This window comes from Thamnophis sirtalis, unplaced genomic scaffold (assembly GCF_051295495.1).
Source record: "Thamnophis sirtalis isolate CommonGarterSnake01/CBP01778 unplaced genomic scaffold, rThaSir2_p1.2 scaffold_4, whole genome shotgun sequence".
In the NCBI taxonomy this organism is placed as follows: domain Eukaryota; kingdom Metazoa; phylum Chordata; class Lepidosauria; order Squamata; family Natricidae; genus Thamnophis; species Thamnophis sirtalis.
The window spans coordinates 43,813,880-43,840,416 of record NW_028261384.1 but is presented as its reverse complement, the minus strand read 5'-3'; the positions used below and the strand labels follow the sequence as shown (position 1 = coordinate 43,840,416).

The following is a 26,537-nucleotide window of genomic DNA, read 5'->3' as shown; positions in this document are numbered from 1 at the left end:
TATAGTAGTTATTTGCAACATTTTAAAGTTGTTGTGCATTTTCCCAAAATTGTGTTAGCTTTATGCTTTGAAGCAAATTTTGGAAACAGAATCCAAGATAGTGCTCAGTCCTAAAATAAAACTCACATATACGGTAATGCTTGAAGGTTATATGTTACATTAACTTCCAGATCAATGGAGGTTTTATTATTTCCTTCTAATTAGCCCAACTTGCAATGGTTCCAAATCTTAGCACAGCTCCTTAATTAATATGGAGTTAGGCCAAACTCAATATTAGTTAATATGAACAGTTGCTATCCATTTCACCTTGCTGTTAATCTCAGCTTTTCCTGGGGCACTCCAGTAATATATTTGATCCTGACCGTCTTGGCCTTCCCTTATTCTCCCTTCTATTTTTTTCAACCTAGTCAAGCATTGTCATTTTTTCAATCCATCATTCACTTCCATTACATGCCCAAATATATGAGCTTATGCCTGTCAATTATTGCCATACAGTTTCATGAACATACATAATTTAATTTTTTGTTCAACTTGTGTATTTGATACTAATGACTCATGATCTATTCTACAGTCTGCACCTGGAAGTACCCAGTTTAATAGGTAATATCCTGTTTCCCATTTCCTTTTATGTATTTATTTTATTTCACTCTAATACTATACTGTCCATTGATGCAGAATCTGTGTTTGTTTATTAATTTATACTTATTTATTTATACATTTGTATCAATTCTACATACTTTATAATTGTAAAACAATAGAATGAATAAACCAATTAATGCAAGACCATTATAAAAACATGTTCATCAAGCCCCATCAAAGTGCAGTCTTGCCTACATAGCGATCTCCTCTCTGAGAGCTCCCTGGAGAAAATGAAGCCTTAATCATAATGATGGGAGAGTAGAGAGAGTGATAAAATTTATAGAATCAGAAATGCAATTGTGGAAGCGCTTATATGTATTTTCCATATACCTGGAGAATTTTCTTTCGTTATGTATGTATGTTTGTATGTATGTATATCACTCTCAGAGGTGGGTTGCAAATCCCGGCTCTACCAATTCACTCGTGCACTTTTGGGATGCTTTTGCGCATGCACAGAAGCGTCTGGGTGGGTGGGCGGAGCCTTCCACCACCGCCACTACCAGTTCGCCTGATCCGGGCCAAACTGGAAGCAACCCACTTCTGGTCATTTTTCTACACCAGTTAACCCAAATCAGACAGCCACATTCTGTGCCAGCTATGGCTTGTGAGTTGTCTTCAAGGGGAGCGTCATCTAGAATAGTCTAAGCAGGAAATGACATGGTTGTGAGTTACTGCAGTTTATAACTGCTGAATCAATAAAGTTGGCCACAAGCCCCTGGCTTTGATTTAGGTTATTTAAAACAGATGCTAGCAATGAAAATAAATTAACTTCACAAAATTCTACTAATTCTATCTCATATATTATTTAGTCAACGTCTTACTTAAATTCCATGTTCTTCTATTTCTTCAGGATTTGTCATTTTAATAATCCATTACTAGTAGTGGGTCATTAAGTTAATTTATAATATTATTTATACATTTATTTGCCCAATATACACTATATAGCTGCCCATATCATGAAACAAATGACTCTAGATGCTGTTTTCAGCTTTTTGCTGAAGAAAAGAGATAAATGAACTTGTGATTTATAGTTTAAAGATTTAATAAGGTAGCCTATGGAAGGAAGCAAAATGTGATATAATTTTACAGAGGAAAACTAAAACGTATCTATAACACCATCAAAAAGATCAGAAGCAACTTCTTTATATTCTGTCTTTTCAGTTTTCTTTTTCTATTTCTTTTTGTTTCTTCCCCCACTATTTACTGCTCTTGTTTATTATCTTTATTTCCTCTTAGCTTTTATTTTGTTCAAAAAATTAATAAAATGTATTAGGTAGGAATAGAAATGTATAGGGAATTTTCATCATTCTTTTTTGACTTAATGTTTAGTGTTGCTTTAAGTACATTATATTTAGCTTTTGTATTACCATAAATTCAAATTCAAATTTAATGAATTTATATGCCGCCCAATCCCGAAGGACTCTGGGCGGCTTACAGAAATACATCTCTAAAAGGAGAAAAGTTAAAAAATAGAGAAGAAAAGCAGATAAAAAAAACCACTTCATGCACTCAAACTAGGCGGGGCTGGACCTCATTCATTCAAAGAAAAACTTTTCCATTTGGGAAAAATAGAATTTCAAATAATGACTAAAAATTCTGAACGTCACTAACATGTACTACTTCTACAGACATTCCAAAAAATATGAATATGGTTTTATACAATATGCTGGAAGTCACCAGGCTAACAGGAAATTATTTACTAATCAAATGTGGCAGTGATTGGTAAGGGATTTTAACAGATGGCTACAGTTTAGCCATCTCCCAAGATTAACTCTGGGCTTTGCACATTGCTATGCCTAGGCAAGCTTACAAGAAGGCTTATCCAGGCAAAATAAGAGCCAATTTTGACAGCTTTGACTATACTACTGGAAGCCTTGATTAAAATATCAATGAACAAATGCTATGATTCAAAGTTTAAGAACTTTTATTCTGGACAGTTAAGAAAACTATTAAGTTATTTTTTTGTGTGTAATGCAATTTTATTTCAGCATATATAACTGCTAACAATTTGGGTAGCTACTAAATTAAGGTTTAAATTATATTCTGTTAAACTGGTGAACCAGACATCTGATAATTAAGAGAAGGGCCAAAGTAATATTCTCTCTATAAAGACATTGCTTTATTCTTTTTTCTTTCTCATATTTGTGGGAAAAGATCAATTGATTATATGCTACCTTGCTAACTTTTGAAATAGATTTTTTTCCAGGATGATCTGTTACCACTGGCCTTTTAAATCTTTCAATTATTCGGTAATTGAATCTACTCTTGCTGTCAGCCACTTCTTTTGTTTCTTTCCTCCTTTTCCAGCATTATGGACTTATCTAAAGTGCACAATGAGCTGATAATTTGCATCTGATTATTTATGTGAGTGTGAACATTGGATTAATTTGATCATTGATCTATTTGTATATTTTCTTGCCTACCCATTGTTTTTCTCCAACATCAAAGTTCAAAAACATAAAAATGTTTCTCTGTTTCTCTCTTTTGTGTTAGAGTGTCACAGGGAAAACTATTAATGTACATATCTGATTTTATAATATAGACAAATGGTATTTGAGTATTTTTTCCTAAGGTTTACTTTGCTATTCTACAAGTGCTAGTCTGTATTTCTTGACTATTCATTCTTTTACAGAGTAGTATTATCTTCTTCAATTCAACATTCCTCAATAAAAATTCAGCTTATAAATAAGGGCAGATTATACAGCCTTGTTTCATTCCTTTTATTATCTATGATGTAAATAAGTGACCTAAAACTGGTCCATTCAGCATATTTCATCTGGACTGTTGCTTCTTGTCCCATGTATAAATTTTGCATGATGATAATGATTTTAAAGACCAAATAATAATAAAGTGATATTAGTGTTTCTCTGAACATTTAACAATAACTGATATATTCAGAGATCTCAAAAATTAGTAGATTATCCTGCTTTATATAATTGGCATGAATAGTTCATTGTTTAATTTTGGTTTATTGAATACACCAAATATTGGAGGTGAAATTTAAATGGATGGCAGACGCTTCCCCCAACCCCTCTGCTCTTTACCAGTCCATCTTTTTGGTTATCATATTGATGTATTATTCTTGTTGTGTACCTTTATCATTGGTTATTTTATTATTCTGTTATTTTACTTCTGTTTACACTCCTTTCATATTTCTTTTTATTATTGAAAATCGCCTAAAGTAGCCCCAAGGTGAGATAGATGGCAAATAAATTTATAAATAAGTAAGTAAGAAAGTAAGTAAACCATATTTGGCAAATATGTGCAATCAATTAGGTCATAAATTAGCTGTATCTATCCAAAACATAAAGTTGCTTACACAATGCATTAATTTATTTATTACTTATATCTTGGAATGATAGACTGAACATTATTTTATTATTTGTGAGAGAGTGTTAAGACCGTTAATTATTATCTCTATATTTTATTAGGCTAAACATCCATCAGATTTCACGGGGCAGCAAGTTATGAAGATTTAGATATCTATCTGCGTTCTTTCAACTTTTTCTAAAACCTTTCCCCTAGTCACAAGAAAGAATGAGACCAGTCTTTTTATAAAATTCCTTCTAATTTCTGTTTTATTAAATTAGATACGGCATTCAATTATAAAGTTATTTCTACTTTAGATAGTTTTATTCTTAAATCTGGAGTAATAGGATTACCCCATTACCATTTAAACATTGTTTTAAGGCAGCCTGACTAATAATTACTTGCTTTTTTTATAAAAAGAACAAAAATCAAGCATATCCATAATAGAAATATTGTTGCCTTACATTTTTACTGTAAACAGGTAGATATTCTTTTTTACAGATGGGTTTTTATAAACCTGATTGTTTTTTCATAAGAAGGTAATGATGTGAGTCAGTGCTTTAATTCTTATTGTACAAATAAGGAATTAAGGTTGAAAAATGTAATACTGGCATTTTGCTGAGCTGGCAGTTTGAGTTATGTTAGATCAAAGTACAGTGATTTTGCCTATCTCTCTTCTGTACCAGGCTAAGTGTTTGGCAATATTTTTTAAAATAGTATTTTTGGAAAACACACTAATACTTATGTCTGTTGCTCAATAATTTCTTACTGTTGGGAAGAGCTGTGGTTGACCAAAATATGCTACAACTTAGTTTGTTTTTGTTCAAAGATGCAATCAAGTCTCTGGTTAACCATAAGTAAGAAAACAAAATAGTTCAACTTCAGTAAAACTGAAAAGGAAGGAAAATTGTAAGCTTTCCCAAAAATTTCTGTAAATTACCAGGAGCCGGAATGTATGCATTTTATGTAGCATTGGGAAATATTTCTTCATTTATAGCATTCCTTTATCAAGTTGCTTTTTGTACTCACTGAAAACATTTGAATCAAAACGTGCACATTATAAGTATGTGTAACATTCAGAATTTATTTACATTAGAGGCACAAGAATCAAGGTATTTGGGAGAAGATAATACATCTTTTCTATATTAATTCCATGTTACAAAAAGAAAACATATTTACATTGCTTTTGTTAGTGGTTTAGATTTCTTTCTCATGCCATTATATTTATCCCTTAGAATTGCAAAAGAATGTGGGAATATTTACTGCCATATCTGACATGCTAACTGACACATAAAACCACATAGTTTAGCATTTTTTCCAGCCTGGAAAATATGCCAAAAGTGAATGCCTTCTTCTTTAGTTCAACTTCTCACCAAAGTGAAAGGTGGATTGATGATGATGATGGAGGAGGAGGAGGATCAAAAGAGTATGTAATATAGCCTTTGGCTTTATAAACAGTACCACATTGAATAGCAAACAAGATAAAATATAAAGTAATAAAAATCACAGAAAGCAACCTAAAAGGATCTCCCTTAGAACAACCTATAGAAAAATAAGACTCTGACAAAGAAATGATGCAGGTTTCCTGCTCTAAAAAAAGCAAATGGCTGAGCTTGAATAAAAGTAAAAACCCCAAAGACATAAATTAAATTGAAATACACAGAGAAAAAGAAATTAAACTTCGGACAATTCTTAGCTAGCCTTTTCTTGTTCCTGTAGAGAATAGCCTAGTCTTGGAACAAATTTTGCCTCTATGCTAATTTGTTAAATATAGCATCATTCTTGGAAATTCCACATTTATTAATCAATATGGCCACAAAAACTGAATGCTGATATTGGGTAGCTTATAATTAACAATACAAAAACAAAGTAAACAATTTGAATTAAAACAATACAGGTTGTGGAAAGATTTTACAGTTCTGCATCCCAGTAACTTCTGTTTGTATTTTGAAGTTACAAAAATATTTTCTCTCTCGGAAAGGGAGGGAATAGAGAGATCTTTGGACTTAGTGAGCTTTTGGATGTATCTTTCCTTTGTGAAGATATAGATTCTCTGAGATGTGTGTGTGTGATCTGGAGTCAGTATTAACTCCTGATGATTGCTTGGACTAGTCTTCTGCAGTTTTTTTGGCCAGATTTTGAAAATGATTTGCCTACTTCCTAGGGCTGAGAAAGAATGATTGGGCCAAGATAACTTGCATGACTTTCGGCCTAATGTAGGACTAGAACTCACTGTCTCCTGGTTGTAACCTTGCTCCTGAACCACTATACCAAGTTTGTTCTCTGTCTGATGTAATAGCATTGAAATAGGTGGCAGTGAATGTGTAGGGTATCCTATTTTTGCCCATTAAAAGGAAGGGAAATAATTTAAATGCATTTATTGCTTTTTTTTCTACCTTTACAAGTTATTGTGATAATCAGACCTCTCTCTTATAATTATCCAATTGTAGCCAAACCCACAGATTTTATAAATGTATTTCAGTACCTTACATAATGATTTCCAGATGAAATTTCTCATCATTTTTCAGCTATGCTACACACTGAGTCAACATTTTTATTCTGCTACCCAGAATTGAACTGCATTTGCTATTTTAATGGCCATTTTCTAGTTTGGAGTTTTCTTTTCCAAGCTTTTCATTTTCCTACCTATGGCTATGATGTTTTCTCTGAATTTCTGCATCGATTCAAAAATGCAAAGAGAAAGCCACTATGATGCTGTTCCTGTAAAATACATTGATAATTTAGAAAACATGCTTCTACTCAGCAATTTTAGTTGAAAGAAATGTAAATAATTTCAGAAGATTTATGGCAGCAGGATTGTTTTTGTCTTTTGCTGGCAATGTTTAGTGATCATTTTGCTTATTTGGTAAAATATAATTAATTCTTTATTATTTATTTATTTTATTATTGAATACTTTATATTGAGATTAGTAATGCAAAACAAAATCCTGGGCTCTTGAAAAATCATTTTTATCAAATTCAAGTTGTTTGATCATCACATAATTTTAGTTGCTAATTAATTTATTTATTTAATGGGGGGGGGAAAATCTTGCCTCATATGTCAAGTCAGCTGCCCAAATTGCAACCAATATTACACGGGGCAAACGAAATCCAAACTCAGGAATTTTGAGGTTAAATGTGTAATCATTCAGAAGAACGAATGATGTACTAGAGGAGAAATTTAAAAAAAGAATGGTAGCATATGTATGAATTTCTGAGCTAGTAAATTTTCACTAAATGAATATTACGAAGTGTGATTTTTTTTAAAAATGATATTTTATAAAATAGGTATTGTTGCTGAAGGAATGCTGCTTTATCTTTGTTTGTACTCACTCGATTCATCTTTTCACGTTGCTGTCCCACATCCTGTACATAACTTCACTCTATGCTACTTAAATAATGCCACACAATCACATCTGTGTTCTGAGTTCTTTACAGTTATTTTCTGAATAGCAGTTCCGCTTTCAGTGCTGCTATAATACTTTTCAGTGGTGTTAATATTTTCTCTCTATGTTTTCTGATTTTCTATTAAAAATAAATACATAAATAATTTATAAACCAGTACAAAATTGAAGAAATGCAGTCTTGAAGTTTTAAGAAAAAAGTTCACTATAGTATAAGTAGAACCATACACATTTTCTTATATTGGATACTACTCACCTAATATAACATATGTTGTGAATTCAATGCCTAATGATACTAAAAATCTAAGCCAATGTTCCTATACTATAGTCTTCTAATTTATAAAGAAAAAAATGCCAATAGTCCTAGATGGTAGCATACCAGTCTAATGGGACATTTTATGCACTAGAGAAAATAGCTAATTTCTAATTTCTGCACTTCTTTGAACCATATTCCTCAAGATATTTGGTAAATGAAAATATTATCTCTCCTGATTTTATAGATTCAAGATGCTGCAAGTCGGGGCCTGAAATTTGTTGGGATAGTGCCTCAGCATGTTTTCCGAATGAGCTCCAAGAGTACTAGTGCTGTAATATCTATCAGCCCCAGCTCCCTAGAATTAAAAGATGACAAGACTCCATTAGATATTCCTGAAGATTGTGGTTCATTAAATCTTGAAAAGAGTAATTGCGGTGATATATGCAAAGTTCCAGCAGAAGAAGAAGAATGTAGTGACCAGCAGATGAACCTTAGTGAAGATCTAGGAGGTGAACAGGCGGGCACTGAGCATATTAACTTGATCTCTTCTGGAGAACTTGCAAGGCAGCTTCAAGGCGAGTATTCAGATTCTTCCTTAAGACTATTGAAAGCAGGTTTGGGCTATGGTCTTCACTTACTGTTTCATAAATGTAATATTTTAAGGAATGAAAAATAAATTTGCCATTCTTTTTTTTAGTAATGATGACATTTTCTATATAATAGGTGATAAAAATATATAGGAAATAAGAAATATTGAATTACTGGTCTGTTTTGCACATACATAAGCTAATATTTGTTAAAATAGTTATTTTTTTACATTTAAATTAATGTATTAGACTCCCTTACTAGGAGATATTTTAGTGATATATATTGCAATATTTTTGCAGTTATTTCTGTCTTTTTCTTTGAAGCCTAAGACAGTGTAGTATATATGAAATTTCCCACTAATTTTGTTCCCACACTAACTTTCTGAAGAGAGTTGAATGGAGAAAGACTGACTGGGCCAAAGTCACCAATTAAACTCTGCTCAAATATGATCTCCAAATCCTTACTTACTAAAATAGCAGAAAAATCAAACTTAACCACAGCTTGGAAATTGTTTACAAATACTTGCTTTTTCTATAACTGCTGTTTAGTTTGGAATTTTGACTTGTTTCTGTGCCCTACCCAAGATTTTTATTAATTCCAGGGGCGGGGGAGAGAGATAGCTATAAAAGGAAGCAGCTCTTAGATAAAATGTTCTTTGCTTTTGGTGTATCTTCCACCTTCCTTATCTTTCTAGCAATATCATTTTCTTTACTTAAAGTAACACAGAGATGTTGGAGAAGGACAGAGGAGTAATAATTAAAAACGAAGATGGAAGATACGAGAAAACAATTCAAAATAATCCTGTTTTGAATTTTATTTTGGGGTGTAAGAAGAGTTAGAAAGAAACTGATAGATTTTTAGTATTCTGCTATTACACGTTACAACAATAAAGTAGAATAGAATTATGCATCACAGAGTCCTTGTTTGTCCAATCACACTTGGCCAATAAACTGTTCTATTCTATTCTATACATAACCACTTTGTAAAAACACAGATTCTGCAGTCAAAGGATTTATATCCAATAACCTTCCTACAAACACAGTTGGCTAAAATAATAACAACAAACTTAAAATGTTACTCTGCAGAACAAATAATTCTCCATATATCAGGACTTAAAGGCCCCATTTTGTCTTAATCAGTGTTAAGGTCTCACTCCAAAAGAAAGTGGAGTGAATCCACTTTTATTTTTCAATTTTATTACTACTTGGTGCTTTCATAATAATGCAACTTTTTTAAAATTGCAGCTTTATTTTTCATCAATAGAGGGTGTAAATGTCAGTGAAATTCACTGCCATTACTCCACCTAGTGATAGAAAATGCTCAATGATCTTTTGGAAGGAACATTCTGAAACAAGCTAAAATTGACTGGAGTAAAAAATCAAGTATTAGGATATTACTTTATAACACGAGAAAAGAGAAGAAGAAGCACTGAGGTTCATTTGGAGAAAGCTAATGCACTTGGTAGAGAGGAATTGGTTAAGATTGGGTACAGTCTGACATGTAACCGGATGGAAACAATTACCCTACATAAGAGGAAAGACAAAAGATGTTAACTTTGCTACCATTGATTTTTGTTTGTGTGTTACTTCAACTTTCCCCTTGCCAATTTCTGCCAGATTCAAATTTATTCCTATTTACTTCTTCTTGACTGAAGATGGTGCACATCTCAGGGATGTCTATATCTCCTAGATAAAGGAAACACATTTTTAAAAGTTTTGGATTGTATAAATTACAATCTATATATATGGAATCACAATGATTAGCTTCAGTGTTGAACACTGTTAATTTGTAGATAATAATATTTGCAATTATGTAGATTAATAAAGATTTACTTTTCATCATAAAGTAAATATTAAGACTCCCCTTTTATTTAGCCTTATTTTGCCTGATAGCATAATCACTTCAAAGAAAGAACAAAATTAGTAATATTCTTGTGTGAAAAATTTAAAAAGGATTCCCTGTAATTGTAATGTTTATTTTTATCCTTCTCAGAGCTTTTCCATTCAAAGCTCTTATAAATTACACACACATGCACACACACACACACACAATTTTTATTCATATATGCATATACATACAAAACAAACACCCCAGATCCACAATAATCTATATGGCTTTGAATGTTATTTCTACCTTATGTCATGCAACATTATAATTAATATTGTACATAGTATTGCATAAAAACAGAAACAACTATACATAGCATAAATCTACTGCTCTAGAAAGCATGCATTCTACAATCCCTTTTGAGGATTCGACATTCATCTTACAATCTCCTTAAATTATCAAGTGAGTGTCATCTTTCCCCTCTTGGAACTTTTGGGTTGCTTTGTTGTTGTTGTTGTTGTTGTTGTTGTTGTTGAAAATTGCCAGTATCTGGCCACACTTCTAAGTTACTTACTGTGTTTAGAGCTGCTGTTTAAATCTTGAATTGGGCTCAAAGTATTGTCATACAATATCTTTTACTAATCTTGCATTATTGCCAGAACACTAGCTACACAAGTTGAATTGATTCCTTCTAAGAAGTTAATATGTATTACTGTGCATTACAAGATTAACATTTTGAAAACATTTATCTCTTTTGCCATGTATATAGCATACATAGCAATTACTCTTGAGTCGGATGTTCCAACAGAAGAAATTATCTTCATAGAATTTATTACTTTTCAGAACAAATTAGAAATAAAATGCTTAGGGTTAAGAACATTTTCATTTAGGAAGGACCATGCTTTTGTTTTTTATTATGCATTGTTTACACAGCTTTTGTTCCTTGTATGAATACTAAGCATTCTGTGAATTAAAAATAAGAATCATAGAAGTAGTTGAAGCCTGGAATCAAAATCTTAGGAAAAATTGCCTGAAGATTCATAAGATAAATTAGCTAAATAATACTCAGCTTACATATTTTAACATGCAAATTTCAGTTCTGGTTAGCCACTTTTATGGTCTTATTTTAGGTTGGGTTTATTTTTCAAAAGAGCATTGCTTATCTCCATTACTGTAAACTTCTCAAGTAAAAAAAAAGTCTGTGTAACTTTTGTTTTGTTTTATGTTCTTGATTTTGACTTTATTTCAGTGTCTAAATTGGAATTCAGTAAATTTATATTTCAATTCCATACACTATCATAGTTAAAATTCATACAATATTGGATGAAGTTACATTTTAGACTAATTATTGTGCATTAACACAAAGTAAGTTATTGAATTAGTACTTGAAAGAAATCATACATATGGTATATTAGTTTATTTTAGGCACCATTTCCTTTTTCCTTTTAAGAATATTTTCAAAAATATATACACAGATGATTTGTTTTGTGATTCATACATGCAACAACTGAGAATGAAGCTGTTTCACATATTTTCTCAGGGTGTGACTAGTTTATTTATTATCTTTTCCTAATTGTATTCAGCAGTTCTTTTTTTTTTTTAACTAAAATGGAAATGCTCATCCTGTTTTGGCTATGATCTATCTGTGTTACCATATAAAATACAGATTATGACTATCATATTATTGCCTTATTTTTAAAAGACTATGTTTTGAAAAGGCAGCATCTTTTTTTAAAAGATCATTTTGGGTTGAATTAGAATGCATTGCATTTGGTTGATGCAGCATGTTTCAGAGTTCTGATTTTCTTTCATGAGATGTGTTTGATCTTGCTCATCTTCTTTGAGTGAGCTTTGCTTATATACATACATTATTGCCTCTACATATATATCCATATACAGTAGGATATGTGCAATATAATTACAGATGGGGGAATAATTTTGACTTCTTTTTCATATGCTATGTTGAATAAGGTTCCTGGGAGGGGGAATTTTTATTATAATTCTCTATAAAACCTAAATTTAATATGTGGTGGGATTTATCAATCCAACAAGTTATTCATGTTTCAAGTATCTTGTGTGTAAAACATTCATGTTACAATTCAGGCTTATATAAATTATCTATATAGTATAATTTCATTCTTGGATGTTCTAGATAGGTTCTTCATACAGACTACTTGAAATTATTCAAATTCCATAAGAGAACATCTTATCTGGCAAAATGTGTTTTGTGTTTGATTTATAAGAAAATAATGTTTTTTGAATATTATGTAATCCATCATCCCATTGTTTGGTCATCCTAAAAATAAATCCCTCAATTGTCCTCAACTATTTTGCCAGTAAGAATAAATTATTTAAATAAGGAGCATAAAATGATTTTTGTGGAAAAAAATTCCACAAAATAATGTTTGAAAAAGGGTAGGAAGATCACATACTGAAATTGTTTTGACTATAAATAAATACTACTGTATTAACTTTGCTGGGGCATATTTTTGTTTTTCAATCCTTGATTTATTGTGCTATTTTTATAAAAAAGCTTGCCAAGTGGCATCTGGGATTACATTTGAAAATTTTGAGATTACACTTAAACGAAAAATGCTGAATCAAATCTTTGCCTTTGTTTATCATGCCAAAAGTAATATTTCAAAAAGTGGGTGGGGCAATTCAAGATTTAATTTAATTTAATCCTTCCTTCCTCTTTACCCTTCTCCTTTTAAAAATAAATAAATAAATAAACCCTCTGCATATTTGTTTTGTGTTCACAAACATTTAATAAACCTATTGATGGTTTATCATACTGATAATTATACTGATTATACACCATCTTCAGTACTTCATTTGAAACAAATGGAACAAAGGCAACCTGTAGTAGTTTAAGTGCCTTCTGGTACTAACAAAAACAACTTCCCTAATTTCTTCTGATACATTGGCATTTTGCCCAAAATGGTAGTCATTTTATGAACAACAAGCACCTCCTTCTCATAGTAAATGTGAGATGATTCAAAATATCCTGTCAAAATTCCAAAGTGCCCATCTGCTCAGAATAGTTGCCTATTTTTGTTTAAAGGAAAGGGCAACTCAATAAAATAACCAATTGTAAGTAGAATAAATGATGTCAAATTCTTCAGTACTGTTAAGTTAGCTGTATTAAAAAGAAGCATACCAGAAAAAAGTGTGGTTATGCAACCGAAACATGAAGATGCAAACTAGGCAGAGAGCAGCCCACTTTAAATGTGCTATTGACATAAAAATAGGTGTAATTCTGTATAGAGAAACAGAGTGCAATTATTCCTGCCTAGCTTATCAAAGTGTTGAGGAAAAGGTTAGAAGGGGGGGGGATCTGTTCTAAGTAAGCAAGGTCCCTTTATGATTAAAAACAATATTGCACAACAAGTATCTTTTAGAAATTTTCCCAAGCATTAGGATAACGAAGAAGCTGACAGAACAGCCTTTCTTAGTGAGATGTCTTCCACCATAGCTAGATGTTCTATGTAGTGTTGGAAGAAACATCCATCTGGGTTCAGTTCCCAGTGGGAAGAAAGACACTGGAAACATGGAGACTGCTTGGAAAGATGGTTTAATGATGGACAGGACCACAGCAGGGGAAATTTTGTAGGTTGTCTTTTAAGTTCCAGGCCTGGTTGAATCTTGTTAGGTGATGATGTAATGAAGAGGGTTTTGCCAATAATCCTACCTTTGTTGGATCTTGGGTGAGGGCATTTGCTTATGAGTAGACCTAGCTATACTCTTTATCACTTAACTGCTGACATCTGCTGTGGGCTATTGAGAAGGGTGGGGGCTATTAAGAGTGAATTTGCTTCCTGCCTAAAAAAACATGTTTTTCCATTTCTCATCCAGGGAAATATAATATTCTGCTAACTTCCTATAGTAGTAAAGTCTAATTGGAAAAAAGCTACCATAGTTTATGAACATGTCCTCTTCCCCTGTACAATATTCCCATTAAAAATTACATCTGGTAAGACATTTTTGGGGATCCTTAAAGTGGGTCTCAAGCATTGTCTATATTCTGCAATTGGAAAGAATAACCAGAGTGCTAAAATTGGGGCAGATGAAAAAAAAAAACAAGTATGATTTAACTTTGTAGTGACCATTGTCATATCACTAATGACAAGAGAGAAAATGTGCAGGACTTTTCCAGAGGCAGAGAATGAACACTTTTCAAACAGCCCCAAAATGTCTTATTTTTTTAATTATTAAAAACAAAAAACATTGTTTGTGATGTATCTGCCAGTTTAAATATACTGTTCAGGCAATATATAAAGTACCACTTTAGTATAAACAATATGCTGCGAATTGTTTCATTGAAAAAAAAAGTTATAGATAATATAATATTGCAGCTAAATTACTTAGATAAAAACAACTGGTTCATAGTTTGTGATTTTTCTGTACACGTAATAAAAACTACCAGACTTTTCATGCATTATGAAAATGAAAGAGAAGTTAAGATCTTGCCAAGATGGACATTTCTGGAATTAAAGGAAGTAACTGCTTGCTTTTTCTGGATAATAATTCTGTATAGTACTAGGAAGTTATGGAATCAAAATAAAACAACAAGAACTACTATCATAGCAGAAAAGATCTGCTCTGCAATAATCTTTATTGCAAAGATCTTTGAATGTAGAGAAATGTGCCCAATGGCACCATTTGTTACTCTAAAACAGGACTATTTGTGGCAGGTAGTGTTTCATATTCAAAGTTTTATATAATACGATTTATCTTTATAGCAAATGTTTATTATTTATTCATATTTTTGTGTAATATACAACCATGGTTTTTACAATATGGTTTCCCAAATTCTATGATTACCAGAATGTATATATTGCTCGCTCCCCCAGTGTTGCAAGGTATTTTAAATTTTCAAGGGAAATATAGCCAGACTCGATCTCTGTCAGATACTGCTCAAATTAGTTCACAGGTACAGTTAGGGATACTGTGAAAATATTTTTGAGATGTCAAAGGCAGAGTGCACCAGTTTGGGAATCTGATAAATCTAATTTATCTATTGATTTTACTGCTTATGGCATATACTATAGTCTCCTACTTTATTTTACTTATGCAACTATAAATGGCAAGATTTGATCATCATATACTTAGATTATTTAATCTGTCTTAACTATATAAAAATCATGCTAAATATATTTATATTAACTACATTATGCAGATCATTATGTAGATCATTATGTATATTAATTATTAAATCATTCTGTTTGTACTAATTACCTAAAACTTTCAATCTTACATGAGAAAATTCAAGTTGTGCTTGTTAAACTTATATTTCATATAATATAATACAGTTTTCTGACTTGATGCTCTCCAGTTGTATAGAAATCATGCCCCAGGACTTTAGATCTTAGCACATGCGGGAAAAGATAATGCATCATATTTTCCGGTTCTATAGTTGCTATTTCAACTCTTATATTTTTGTATAGAAACTGAGATTTTGGCACTCTTCAACCAGCCAGCAACCTTGTCGACATCCAGCCAATACTACACTGTAACTATACCAGTAAGAACCATCAATGATGGAAAAAGCATTTTTCAAGCCAATTGGCTTGAGTACATGACAGATCATTTCCGGAAAGGGAGTACATTGGTACATGGTATCTTCAATCATGGAATGATAAATGGTAAGAAATTCTTCTATGTTACTTACCTTAATTTCCTTAATTGAGTTTCAGTTCCTGACTCTTAACTGTACCTTGCTTTCTAGCTTCAGTTTCAATTTCAGTCTTTTTAATAGACTGAAATTATTAACTTTTATTTTAAATGTGCTTATTGCCCTTTGAAATTACATGCTATTCTGAGTGTGAATTGCAGGCAAGCAAGAAGAATCTTTGAAGCAGCAGCAGCAGCACCTTTATAAAGTGCTCATTTAAATTTCTGTAAAACGTGCTAGTTTGTGGAACAATGCTCAGATGGGAATGGATCTATTTAAAATTTAATAAAAAGCAAGCCATGTAAAAGTTTCAATTTAGAGCCTGTGAGGTGTGTCTGAGAGAAAATGGTCAGATTTAAAATCAAGAAGGCATCTAAATTCACTTTAGTGGGGCAGTCAAAGTCTAATAGGTTATACATATGAAGAACTGGGCATTCCTATGTATTAATGATAAATTACTATGCAGGGTAGGAAGATAACTATAGCCATTACATGTACAAATACAGTCAATTTGAATAAATATGTACAGATCATTCATAGTTCAAATTTATCTTTCTCTTGTGCTGACCATATTCAGAGGAGTGATTTTCATTCCTATCCATCAGTGAGTGTAGTTAAAAGAAAACAGAAATGTTAATCAGTAAACCTATTTATTTTCCAAAGGAGAGATGGCCACAAATTGAATGGAGGGCAATTTCATCCAGTAACCAATGGGAATGTACACATTTACTTCAGATTAAAGAACAACAGAAAAACCACTGGTGCAAATAAAAAAAACATCATTTTGGAAGTATTGCAGAAAAACATGCTTACCCGCTGCTTCTGGGCTGAATTAGGATGAGCTAAGGGTGGTGTTGTACCATTCAGGCCCTTCAGGTGACTGACTGACTGACTAAATAATAAACAAACAATTATTGAAACTTTTTCTTCCATTCAGTCATTATAATTCTTGGAGACTGCATGGGCAGTACCTGCAGTTTTCATGCAGTGTTCAGTTTTCACTTTTTCAGAAGTAGTTTGTCATTGCCTCTTTCCTAGAATTAAGAGAAAGTAATTGGCCCTAGGCCACACAACCTTCTTTATGCCCAAGAAACTAGGGTGTGTGTGTGTGTGTGTGTGTGTGTGCGCGCGCGCGCATACAATACAATATAATACAATACATACATATTCCACTTTTTAAAAACTCATTCTGGTAGTCTTCGATTTTCGATCACAACTGAGACCAAAATTTCTGTTGCTAAGCAAAACAGTTGTTAGGTTAATTTTGGCTCCTTTTATGACTTTTCTTGCCATAGTTGTTAAGTGAATCATTGCAGTTGTTAAGTTAATTGTTAAATAAATATGGCTTCCCCATTGACTTTGCTGGTCCCAGCTTTCCAGTTCCTCCACAAAATCTGTGAGGTGGGGATTGGACTGAGGGAAAACAACAGGCATATTTCTCCTCCTTAATACTGGTCTAGAATTTACAGTCTCCTGGTTTCTAAGCCAGCATTTTCAGCACTACACTGACTGGCTCTTTATGGATATGATGTTGTGCCATGCCATGCGATATAAATATCCAAAATTATTAGTAACTCAGAATATCCACATATTTTGCAACTTGTTGCATGACAACTCTTGATGAATATTATTAAACCAACTCTTACTACCAAAAAGCTGATACATAATCAATTTAAAAGTAACTTTGGGATTTAATTTCCCATTAGCTTTGAGCGAACAATTTTCTGAAAATCTATTTTTTTAAAGGTACAAATATATCATATGTAAATAAAAGTGTATTTTTAGGAGCATAGTTTAGAATAAAATGCCCCTTTGGTATAGCAAGAGACTTTTTTCAGAATATGTGATAAATTCTTTTCTAAAGAAAAAAGCTTCTTCCTTCATAACAGCTGTTTTTGAGCCCATGTGAGGACTACAAACCACAAAGTTTTAATTCTACAATTGCTCATTCGCCTCACTATTATTATGTACTCTGGTAAAGGATAACACTGTTTTTGTCCTTTTTTCATTCTGAGTGTACAAATCTTGGTTTATATAATATTGAAGATTGCATTTAATTAGCTTCATAGTTACTTCTCCCTACAAATTAATTTTGTCTGCTCTTGTTATCTCAAGCATTCATATTATTTTTTTTAATCATTCATAAATAATTATGCAAGCAATTTTGGGGTACAGCTGTAAAATTGCCCAAAGTTTTTTCAAGGGACTGTTTTAGATATAAAATGGGATGGATGGGAGGGAAGAAGTCCTTGGTGAGATGTCAGCAGTCCATTCATAAAAAGTTACTTCGTTTTAGATCTTCACCCAGTATTGGTGAGGAATTAAGGCAATTCAGGCTGATTGAGAAACTACAAGATAATAACCCTTTTATTCTTGCTATATCATAGAGCTTGTTGATGCTATTAGGAGAAATGAACAGTTTGTTTGAAATTTGGCTGGAGATCTAAAGATACTTAATATTATTGCTATTCTGCTCTTAAAAATAAAATTGTTTATTTAAGAATTATCTTCCTGTACTTCCCTTAAAGAGTTCAAGGCAGCATACCTAAAGATTTTAGGCAGATTCCTTTTGAATTAGTGATTAAATGCAGATGCATTTAGTTTTAGCAGGCCTCTGGTTTTTATAAATTATTATTATTTAGTTATTTTGCCTAGTGCTACTGTTAATGAAGATGAGACCAGGATTGCCATCCTAATTGTAAGGGAGATGCTACCACAGAAAACAACAGAAAGAAAATTACTTTTTGTTATCTCAAAATAGATATATTTTAGCATCTAATTTCAGGATCTAGCACAGTATGTAGCATGGCACTAAAATAGGCTGGAATTCCTTGGTGGTTCTTACCCTGACTTCTAACTTGAAAAAAAAATATCCCTAAAAACATTGGAAATAAGGCTAGCTGCAAAGTTTTATTAGCTTTCTTAGAAAATAACAATACCCTGTGTGTTATCTGAAATAATACTAATAATAGTAATAATAATAATCAGCATGCATCATGTGGAGGGATAAGGTTAGAAGAGTTGACATGTAATATTGTGATACTTTGGTGCTTTATGTCCCATGACAGTTATTTTATTATTATTATTATTTTTGAGAATCAAACCCATGCACAACTGTGAGAGTATCTACAATTTATCCTTAAATTCCAAATGTGCTCACTAGCTCAAATAACTTGGGAATTTCTGATCTAGTGCTCACTGTATTTTATGCATAAAGCATTATTCTTTGAGTATAAGTAACTACTGTGTATATATTCCTTATTTTCACATTTAAAAGCCAATCTGTATTTATCTGAAACAGTTATCTTCTATTCCCGTTAGTTCATTTTTGTTCAGTTTTAGAATAAAAAAACTTCTGAATGTAAGTCTGACCCTAACATTGATAGGTAAATTAAACTGAGAAATAATGCCTACAGTACTTTACAGTAAGCTGCAGTAACTAAAATGGATTTGAGATGAGTCTCAATTCCACTGATTCTAAATCAGCATTTCATGCTGGCTCTCAATACACTCTTCATTATCTATAAATTATGTATACTTTTATTATCAGCATTATTGAAATGTCACTATTTGTATGATAGTTGTGGTGTTACCTGCAGAAGAAAAACAGTACACATTCAGAAATGGAGGCAAATCAAAATATAGAGGGGTGAGCTTTTCATTAAAATCAATCAGTACCAGTTTGAAAATAGTTCGGTACTGGATAAAAATTTGAGCTATCATTGTGGGAATCATATATTTGTGGATTCAAATTTTTCAGGAATAGAAAGCGTTTCTAGCATTTTTATCAATTTCCTCAAATATCTTCAGTTGACTACATCCCATATGAAAACAAGGGCCAACTGATCCACTAAGATGTGCCAATTTTTAAAAAACTATCAAGGGTGGAATTCAATGAAACATGTTAACACAGTACAAATACCTTATAGCTATATAATATTATTTACAGTATACAACCTGTCTTGCCTCCTGGAGCTCTGAGTGCATCCATGGGAGCCTTTTCTTATTTAAATCACCAGAGCAATACCCTTCTTGAGTCAACTTGGATGGAAAAAAGAATAACAGACCAAGGATACCAGTAAGCTCCATGGTTAAGTGGGGATTGAATAAATGTATCCCTGGTGTCAATGGACCACTTTCAAAAGTAGCTTATTTTGTGAATCAAATGAAAGCAGTTTCTAGAATGTTTCCTGTTGTATTATAACCGTAAATGCCATCACCAATTAAAATGTTCAGTGAACCTTGTTGAAATTATAGTGAGGGAGAGATTTTAAAAAAAATGCTTTAGAAAAGGAATTTTAAGGGCTCTTAAGTGAATGCTTTCCTTGGAGTTTGGGTGGGGCTTTTGTGTGTGTGTGTGTATGTGTGTGTGTATGTGTGTGCGCGCACAAAATGTATATTGTTAACTAACTTGTCTGGAGACAGATGGTCTTATTTATTTATTTATTTGCACATACAGACACAAATGCATAATACAGTTTCAAAAGTATGAATCATTAGAAATGATGTACGCCAAATAAGGTTGTTTTTTAATTGGATTTCAGGATCATTATCAATTATTGCTTAACATCTTAAATGGTGCATATGAAAAGCATTATCTTATTGTTTAAACACATAGAATAGTGCATTTACAAGACTCTGGAGAGTTTTCCAAAGAATACAAATTTAAGTTCCTTCAGAAAGAGTATTGCATGTTGGCTTAACAGTTCACAAGCAAAATAAATTTAAATTTGTATGATGAGTCTAAGGATTGGAATTCACTGGTACAGATCGGCCTGCTTCTAGGCAAGTCTTCTAATTGTAGTTCTATAAACTATGATAAGATAATAACATTGCAGAGATTAAGATTATTTTCTGAGGAAAGTTAAATTTAATTTTCAGTCCAAGGAAAATCATGTTATTGAATAAAAGCATTCTTTGCTTTCAGAATTGCATTCAGATTGAAAAATCAGCAATAACATTGTAATAATAAGATGCCAATTCCATTCTATAGGATATTTAGCAAGTTTGCTATTAAGTAAAGCCATCATCAAATGAAAGGAGTAATAAGTATGATTATTGAACTCAAGTAATTCATATTTACACTTACTGAGAAATGGAAAATTTGACTTATTGTAAAATTCTTACATACACAAACACACACAATGTTCTACATATAACTCAAATGCACAAACAGACACTGTTATGCATAACAACTATTTATGTTCTTGTTGCTTATCAGGTTGTGGCAGAAAAGTCACTAAGCTATGATATCACAAATCATAATCAGAAACTCCCCTGATAAAAAGCAGCCATAGCAGTGGTTGTACATCTATAAAAGGCAGATTTGCAGGACAACCACCTATATTATACATGGGCCAGTGAGTTTTATAGTAATAACTATAATGCAAAGGTTAAGCTTTGTATGAAGCATTTAATAGTTCAAAGGAAACAGAGAACACAAGGACACATTGCTCCCCAGTAGTATGATTGTCATCATAGCAGAAGAGGTTTTTTTTCCATAGCTGCCTTGTAAATCATGTGCAGGAACATTAAACTGACATTTTGCCCAGCAGAACAGCATCAAATATTTATATACCCAAGTGAAAATAATCTTTTGAGCTCAGTGAGGGAGCATCCCCCCATTAATAAAAAATTCAGTGATAATGGAACCTTCTCTTTTAAAGGGAGGGAGTAACCTTTTACATGAGCTGATTGAAGGTAACAAAAAATAATTATTATGGCAGAGCTTGAGCTGAAGAGACTTAGCATTTAGTTTAATGGCTATGTGATACGGTGATTAGAACAAATGAGACATTGCTTGGCTATCTAATATTATGGCTTAACTAAGTAAATAGAATATGTTGAGATATATAGGTTTAATCACATAAAAATGGGGCAAGTAAAACAAGTTAACTACTCAGGGAGTTAATGAAAACAAGAAGGTTTAAATAAATGGTCTTAAAATAATACATCAGAAATTCAATTCTTGATGACTTTTCATAATTGCATTGCCAATACATTGTACAATTTTCTACTAAAAAATAGTGGAAATGTTTGTTTGGCAAACAGAATTGCCATTGTAGAGCTCTAAGTATATGGAGGGAGGGTAGTTAATACTGCTTCAATAGGGGCACAAATGTATATGATATTTTAAAAACAAGGTCCTTTAATTTATTTTTCTCTAATGTGATTTCAGTTGGAATGATGGCCTCCATGTATTTCTACAAGTTTTTATCAGAAAAAAAAGTAGCCCATAGATTGTGATTTTATATCTTATAAAGATATTAAAAGACCTTATAAAAGCATTAGTAAGTTGATTCAAGATCAGATAGCATAGATAGAAAGAAGAGTTTAGTGGGCTGATATAGTGTTTTCTTTGCTTGTTTTTACCAAATACTGATGTTCATCATTAGCCTTTCTACTATGCTTTCTTCCTGCCATGCTTTCTTCTTCAGGGCAACCTTTAAGTTCAAAGGACGAGTCTATGAATATTCATTTGCTCTTGATATGGATTACTCACAATGAGACTGGGTCTTTCCTTGTACCACATTTCCAGCTATTATTATTATCAGAGGCTACAAATACATTGTGTGATAGAACGACACATGCCAAACTTATTTGTTGATTGCTTTAATAATTTTATCTTTTGACTGAAGTAAAAGAAACATCTTAGTTATTTGCTGGCTTGCACTTGACACATCTCAGTAGGTATCTTCTTCAGTCATATAAATTGACCCTGGGCAATCAGGATAGAAAATATACAGCCATGTTCTCTCACTGGTACATATTCAATGATGAATTTATATGGTTGTACTATCAGTGACAATCAAGTCAATATTGTCTTGATGCATGAAGTATAATAACTCAAAGCTGATGATGATTAGTGAAAAGTTTAAATGACCTCCCTATTAAATAATAATGTAGATATATAAGATAGCTAGATACTCCTGTTCTATAAGTAGCTTATTTCTCAAGATAATAGTTTCCTTTTGTTCCTCAAGCCAATCCATTCTTTCACCCAAGTAAATATTGAAGCCTGGTAATACAATTCCCAATCTGGTAGTCCAAAACCACCTCTATTTTTAGAATCTTGTAACATTTTCAAACGTATCCTTACTTTTTTCTGTTGGCAAATATATTTTAATATTATTTTATTTAATTCTTCAAAATATTTTCCTAGTTTGATTGGAATTGTTTGAAATAAATATAGTAATCTTAGCAAGATATTAATTTTTATAGTGGCTAATCTTCCCATTAGTGATAATTGTAGATTTTTCCACTTCTCCAAATCTGATTTAATTTGTTGCGCCAATTTATAATAATCATCTTCTTTAATTGTTACACACCTTGCCATTAATTGAATTCCTAAATATTTAACTTTCTTGACTATCCGTATATCTATTTTCCTCGTTTGTTCTTTTTTCTGTGTATCTGTAACATTTTAAACTATTATTTGGGTTTTTTATTTGTTTCTTTTCAGTCTTGCAACTTCACCGTATTCTTCTATTTTTCTAATTCTTCTAAATGGACTTTCTAAGTCCATTTTCTTGTGGGTCTTCCAAGATAAAGACCAAATTATCTGCGAATGCCTGTAGTTTATATTGTTCATTTTTTTATTTGCATACCTTTAGTTTCTGTATATTGTCTAATATTTCTATTTAATACTTCCAACGTCAATATAAATAGTAAAGGAGATAGTGGACATCCTTGTCTTGTGCCTTTTTTTATATTAAAATTTTCATGAAATTTTCCTATTGACCTTGGAGGGACATGATCTTGAATTAGGTTAGCACGTTTTTTTATAGTATGGAAAAAATAAGATTCATAACTATTTCCAAAGACACTATGTTAGAAATGCGTTATCATTAGTATGGGAGAAAATTAAAAAACAACATTATTTTAAAAAAGCGTTTTGGCTCTCCACAATGGAGGCACTGATTTATTCAAATGGTATTGATAGAAAAGGTTACCAGATATAAAGATATTTTAAATGAAAAGGGGGAACTTAAAACTAAATAGGAACTGAGTGCTAAGGAATTGAGATAACATGGTGGTCATATGTGCAGATACAATCTAGATATGAGAAGGATATTAAAATGTATGGTTTAAATAAAGAATTAACAGAATTCGATCAGATATTAAGAGGGATATATGAAAAATTAATAAAGAAAATATTTATCTATTTGTTTTAAGTATTAAGATGGAAGAGGAATAAGTAAAAGAGACAACTAAAAATTGTCTCTAAAATTTGGGTTAAAATTTTTGGCTATTCGATTGAGTTAGCTAAATGGCAGAAATTGTGGGATAGAAATTATAAATTAACAATGTCTACTGCATACAAAGAAAATATTTATAAATTGTTTTATAGATGACATTTTCCGCCCTCAAGCATACTTCACATTCTGAAATAATCTGTCATGTTCCTCAATTCGTGTAATTTTTGTTGGTTCAGCCTTCTGAATAAGATTGGTCAAAGGAGTAACTAAATCCAAAAAACTAGTATTGATATCATATATCATATTCAAAATGAATTGCTTTTTAATTATTTAGTTAAACCAGATGGGGGTTGGCTTCCACTTGAAATCTCTGTGGCTTACTATGAATCCTGTGCATTTGATATCCAGATAGGCCCAGGTTACATTTAACAATGCAACAGTCCTGCCTTTAGTAAATGCTTAAGGACATGATGATGATGGACCAAGTGGTCTTGCCAGAAATCCATAGAGATGTCTATATCATCTAAGTAATACAACGGTAAATTCTTTACACCAATGTAGCACTAGATCCTTAGCCCCCTGAAATGTTTTTGGACTTTGTGGAGCCAGAACTACACTATAATAGTGACAGTGGAAGGGAAGCAATGCTTTACACATTATGCATCAGTAAGTTTAGGCATGTGAATGTTTCCCATATGTGGTATATACTAGTACAAATTAAGTGCAGCACTCATAATGGTTACCAGTAATGTATTGCAGGATTCAAATGGAAATGTACTAGTTCTATTATTATCATTCATGCTAATATATTTTAGCCTTGTGGAAATGTATTCCACCTTCTGTTATTCTGTAACATGGTAAGAAGAATCTTGGATTGTGATAAATAATGCACAGATTGTTGTTAGCAGATAATGGCTAGCAATACAGTTTATAGAACTTGTTTGTTTCGGCACAGATACCTTGCAGGGCATGACAGATGGAGTGTTCATCTTTGAAGATCTTTCTGTAGATGATGGAAGTATGCAAGGCTATGATGCTATTGTTGTAGAGCAATGGACAATCTTAGATGTAAGTATATTATTTTGACTTATTTCTGATACCTTAATTCACAACCCAATTTCTAAAATTAGAAATTTTAAACTAATGTCTACATTTATTTTAAAAATAATTATGTTTTATCTTGCTTACTTCATTTTCCACCCAATTAATTTACACTACATTAATGCTCTCACCAATGTTGTGATTGTTGATCAGCCTCAATGTTTACTTTTTTATTGTGCATTCATCATGATTTCTATTGTAGCCTTTTAAAAACAATTGCCAAGAAAATTCTCAGAAATAGTGTTTCTTTCGTAACAGTAAATCTATGCAGAATAAAATTATTAATGCCATCGCATATAGAATTTACTTGAGACTCTTATTATCTCTTTGTATGGATTGTATACTTCATAAAGCAAAGCTCTTTTTAAAAAGAATTAAGAATCTTTATTATTGTCAAGTCTCCTTGTAACATCTACTTTTCCTGCTTAATTCCAAAATTGTTGTGCAATCTTAGACAAAATTAAGTTATTTCTGTAAATAGGCTTTCAAAAAAAAGTTATATTCTGTGATTAATTTTCAAGCAGAGATAAAAAATAAGTGAAGAATATTTATACTCAAGCAGTGTATTCAAGCAGTCAAATTTTTACAGTGCCTAATTACAGTAAATTAATATTAATAGAAAAAACAAATTCAGCTGCTAATCAAAACACAAAGAGCAAGTAAATACAACTTTATTTATTACATTTATAGGCTGCCCATCTTTCTGTCAGCTAATTCCAGGCAGCTTTTAGCAAGATAAAAATAACAATGTAAAACAGTAAAAACCTAAAACAATAAATATTAATAAAGTTAACATATATGGATAAAGAAGTAAACAATATACAATGGGGTAGAGATAGAATCTTCTCTCAATTCACTAACACCTCCAGAATGGAACATCCCCATTGGGATACCAGGCCAATCAGCAGAAACAGTTTTAAATCCCTGAAACTCAAGAAGGTGGGGGCAGATATAATCTCAAGGGGTATCCTTTGTTTAATGAAGCACTTTTTAGCTGGAAAAATTTCCTAATGTCATAAGTTCTGAAGAGCTATAAAGATCCGTGTTTTGTATGTGTGTGTGTACATACGTATGCACATACGTACGTACATACGTACATACATACATACATACGTACATACGTACATATGTATATACACACACACAGCGCCCAGAAACAAACACATACAAATATATGAATGATTTCCTCCAAAAAACAGTCTTCCAAGAAAAAAATGATGATTTAGCCAGGATTTAATGTGATCATAATGATTATAAACATAATAATATAAGAAGTCATCACTTGCAAAGTCTTCACTATCCAAATAAGACTATACTCAGACAATAGTACTAAAGATTCTTTACTGTTTGGGTCAATCCTACTAGATTGACTTAATGGCTATTTTGTTGGTAGTAAGATAGCATCTCTTGGCTGCTCTGTTAAAGATTGGGCCAAGTTCTAATCCCTATTCATTTGGATCTATTGCAAAAATTTTGTTTTCATTATTCAGCCTTTGGCCTAGTTCCTGGATGGAGCTGAATATTAGGAGAGGGGGAAGTGT

The 26,537-nt window shown here is 32.0% G+C and overlaps 1 protein-coding gene across 1 annotated transcript in view; it reads left to right on the top strand.

The window, feature by feature from the left end:
* Positions 1-26,537, top strand: part of RFTN1 (raftlin, lipid raft linker 1) — a 111,369-nt gene that overhangs the window by 64,073 nt on the left and 20,759 nt on the right. The window contains exons 5-7 of the mRNA XM_087712824.1: positions 7,853-8,183; positions 15,471-15,668; positions 24,851-24,963. Coding sequence (XP_087568950.1) covers positions 7,853-8,183; positions 15,471-15,668; positions 24,851-24,963 — 642 coding nt within the window. The remainder of the gene's footprint in view (positions 1-7,852; positions 8,184-15,470; positions 15,669-24,850; positions 24,964-26,537) is intronic.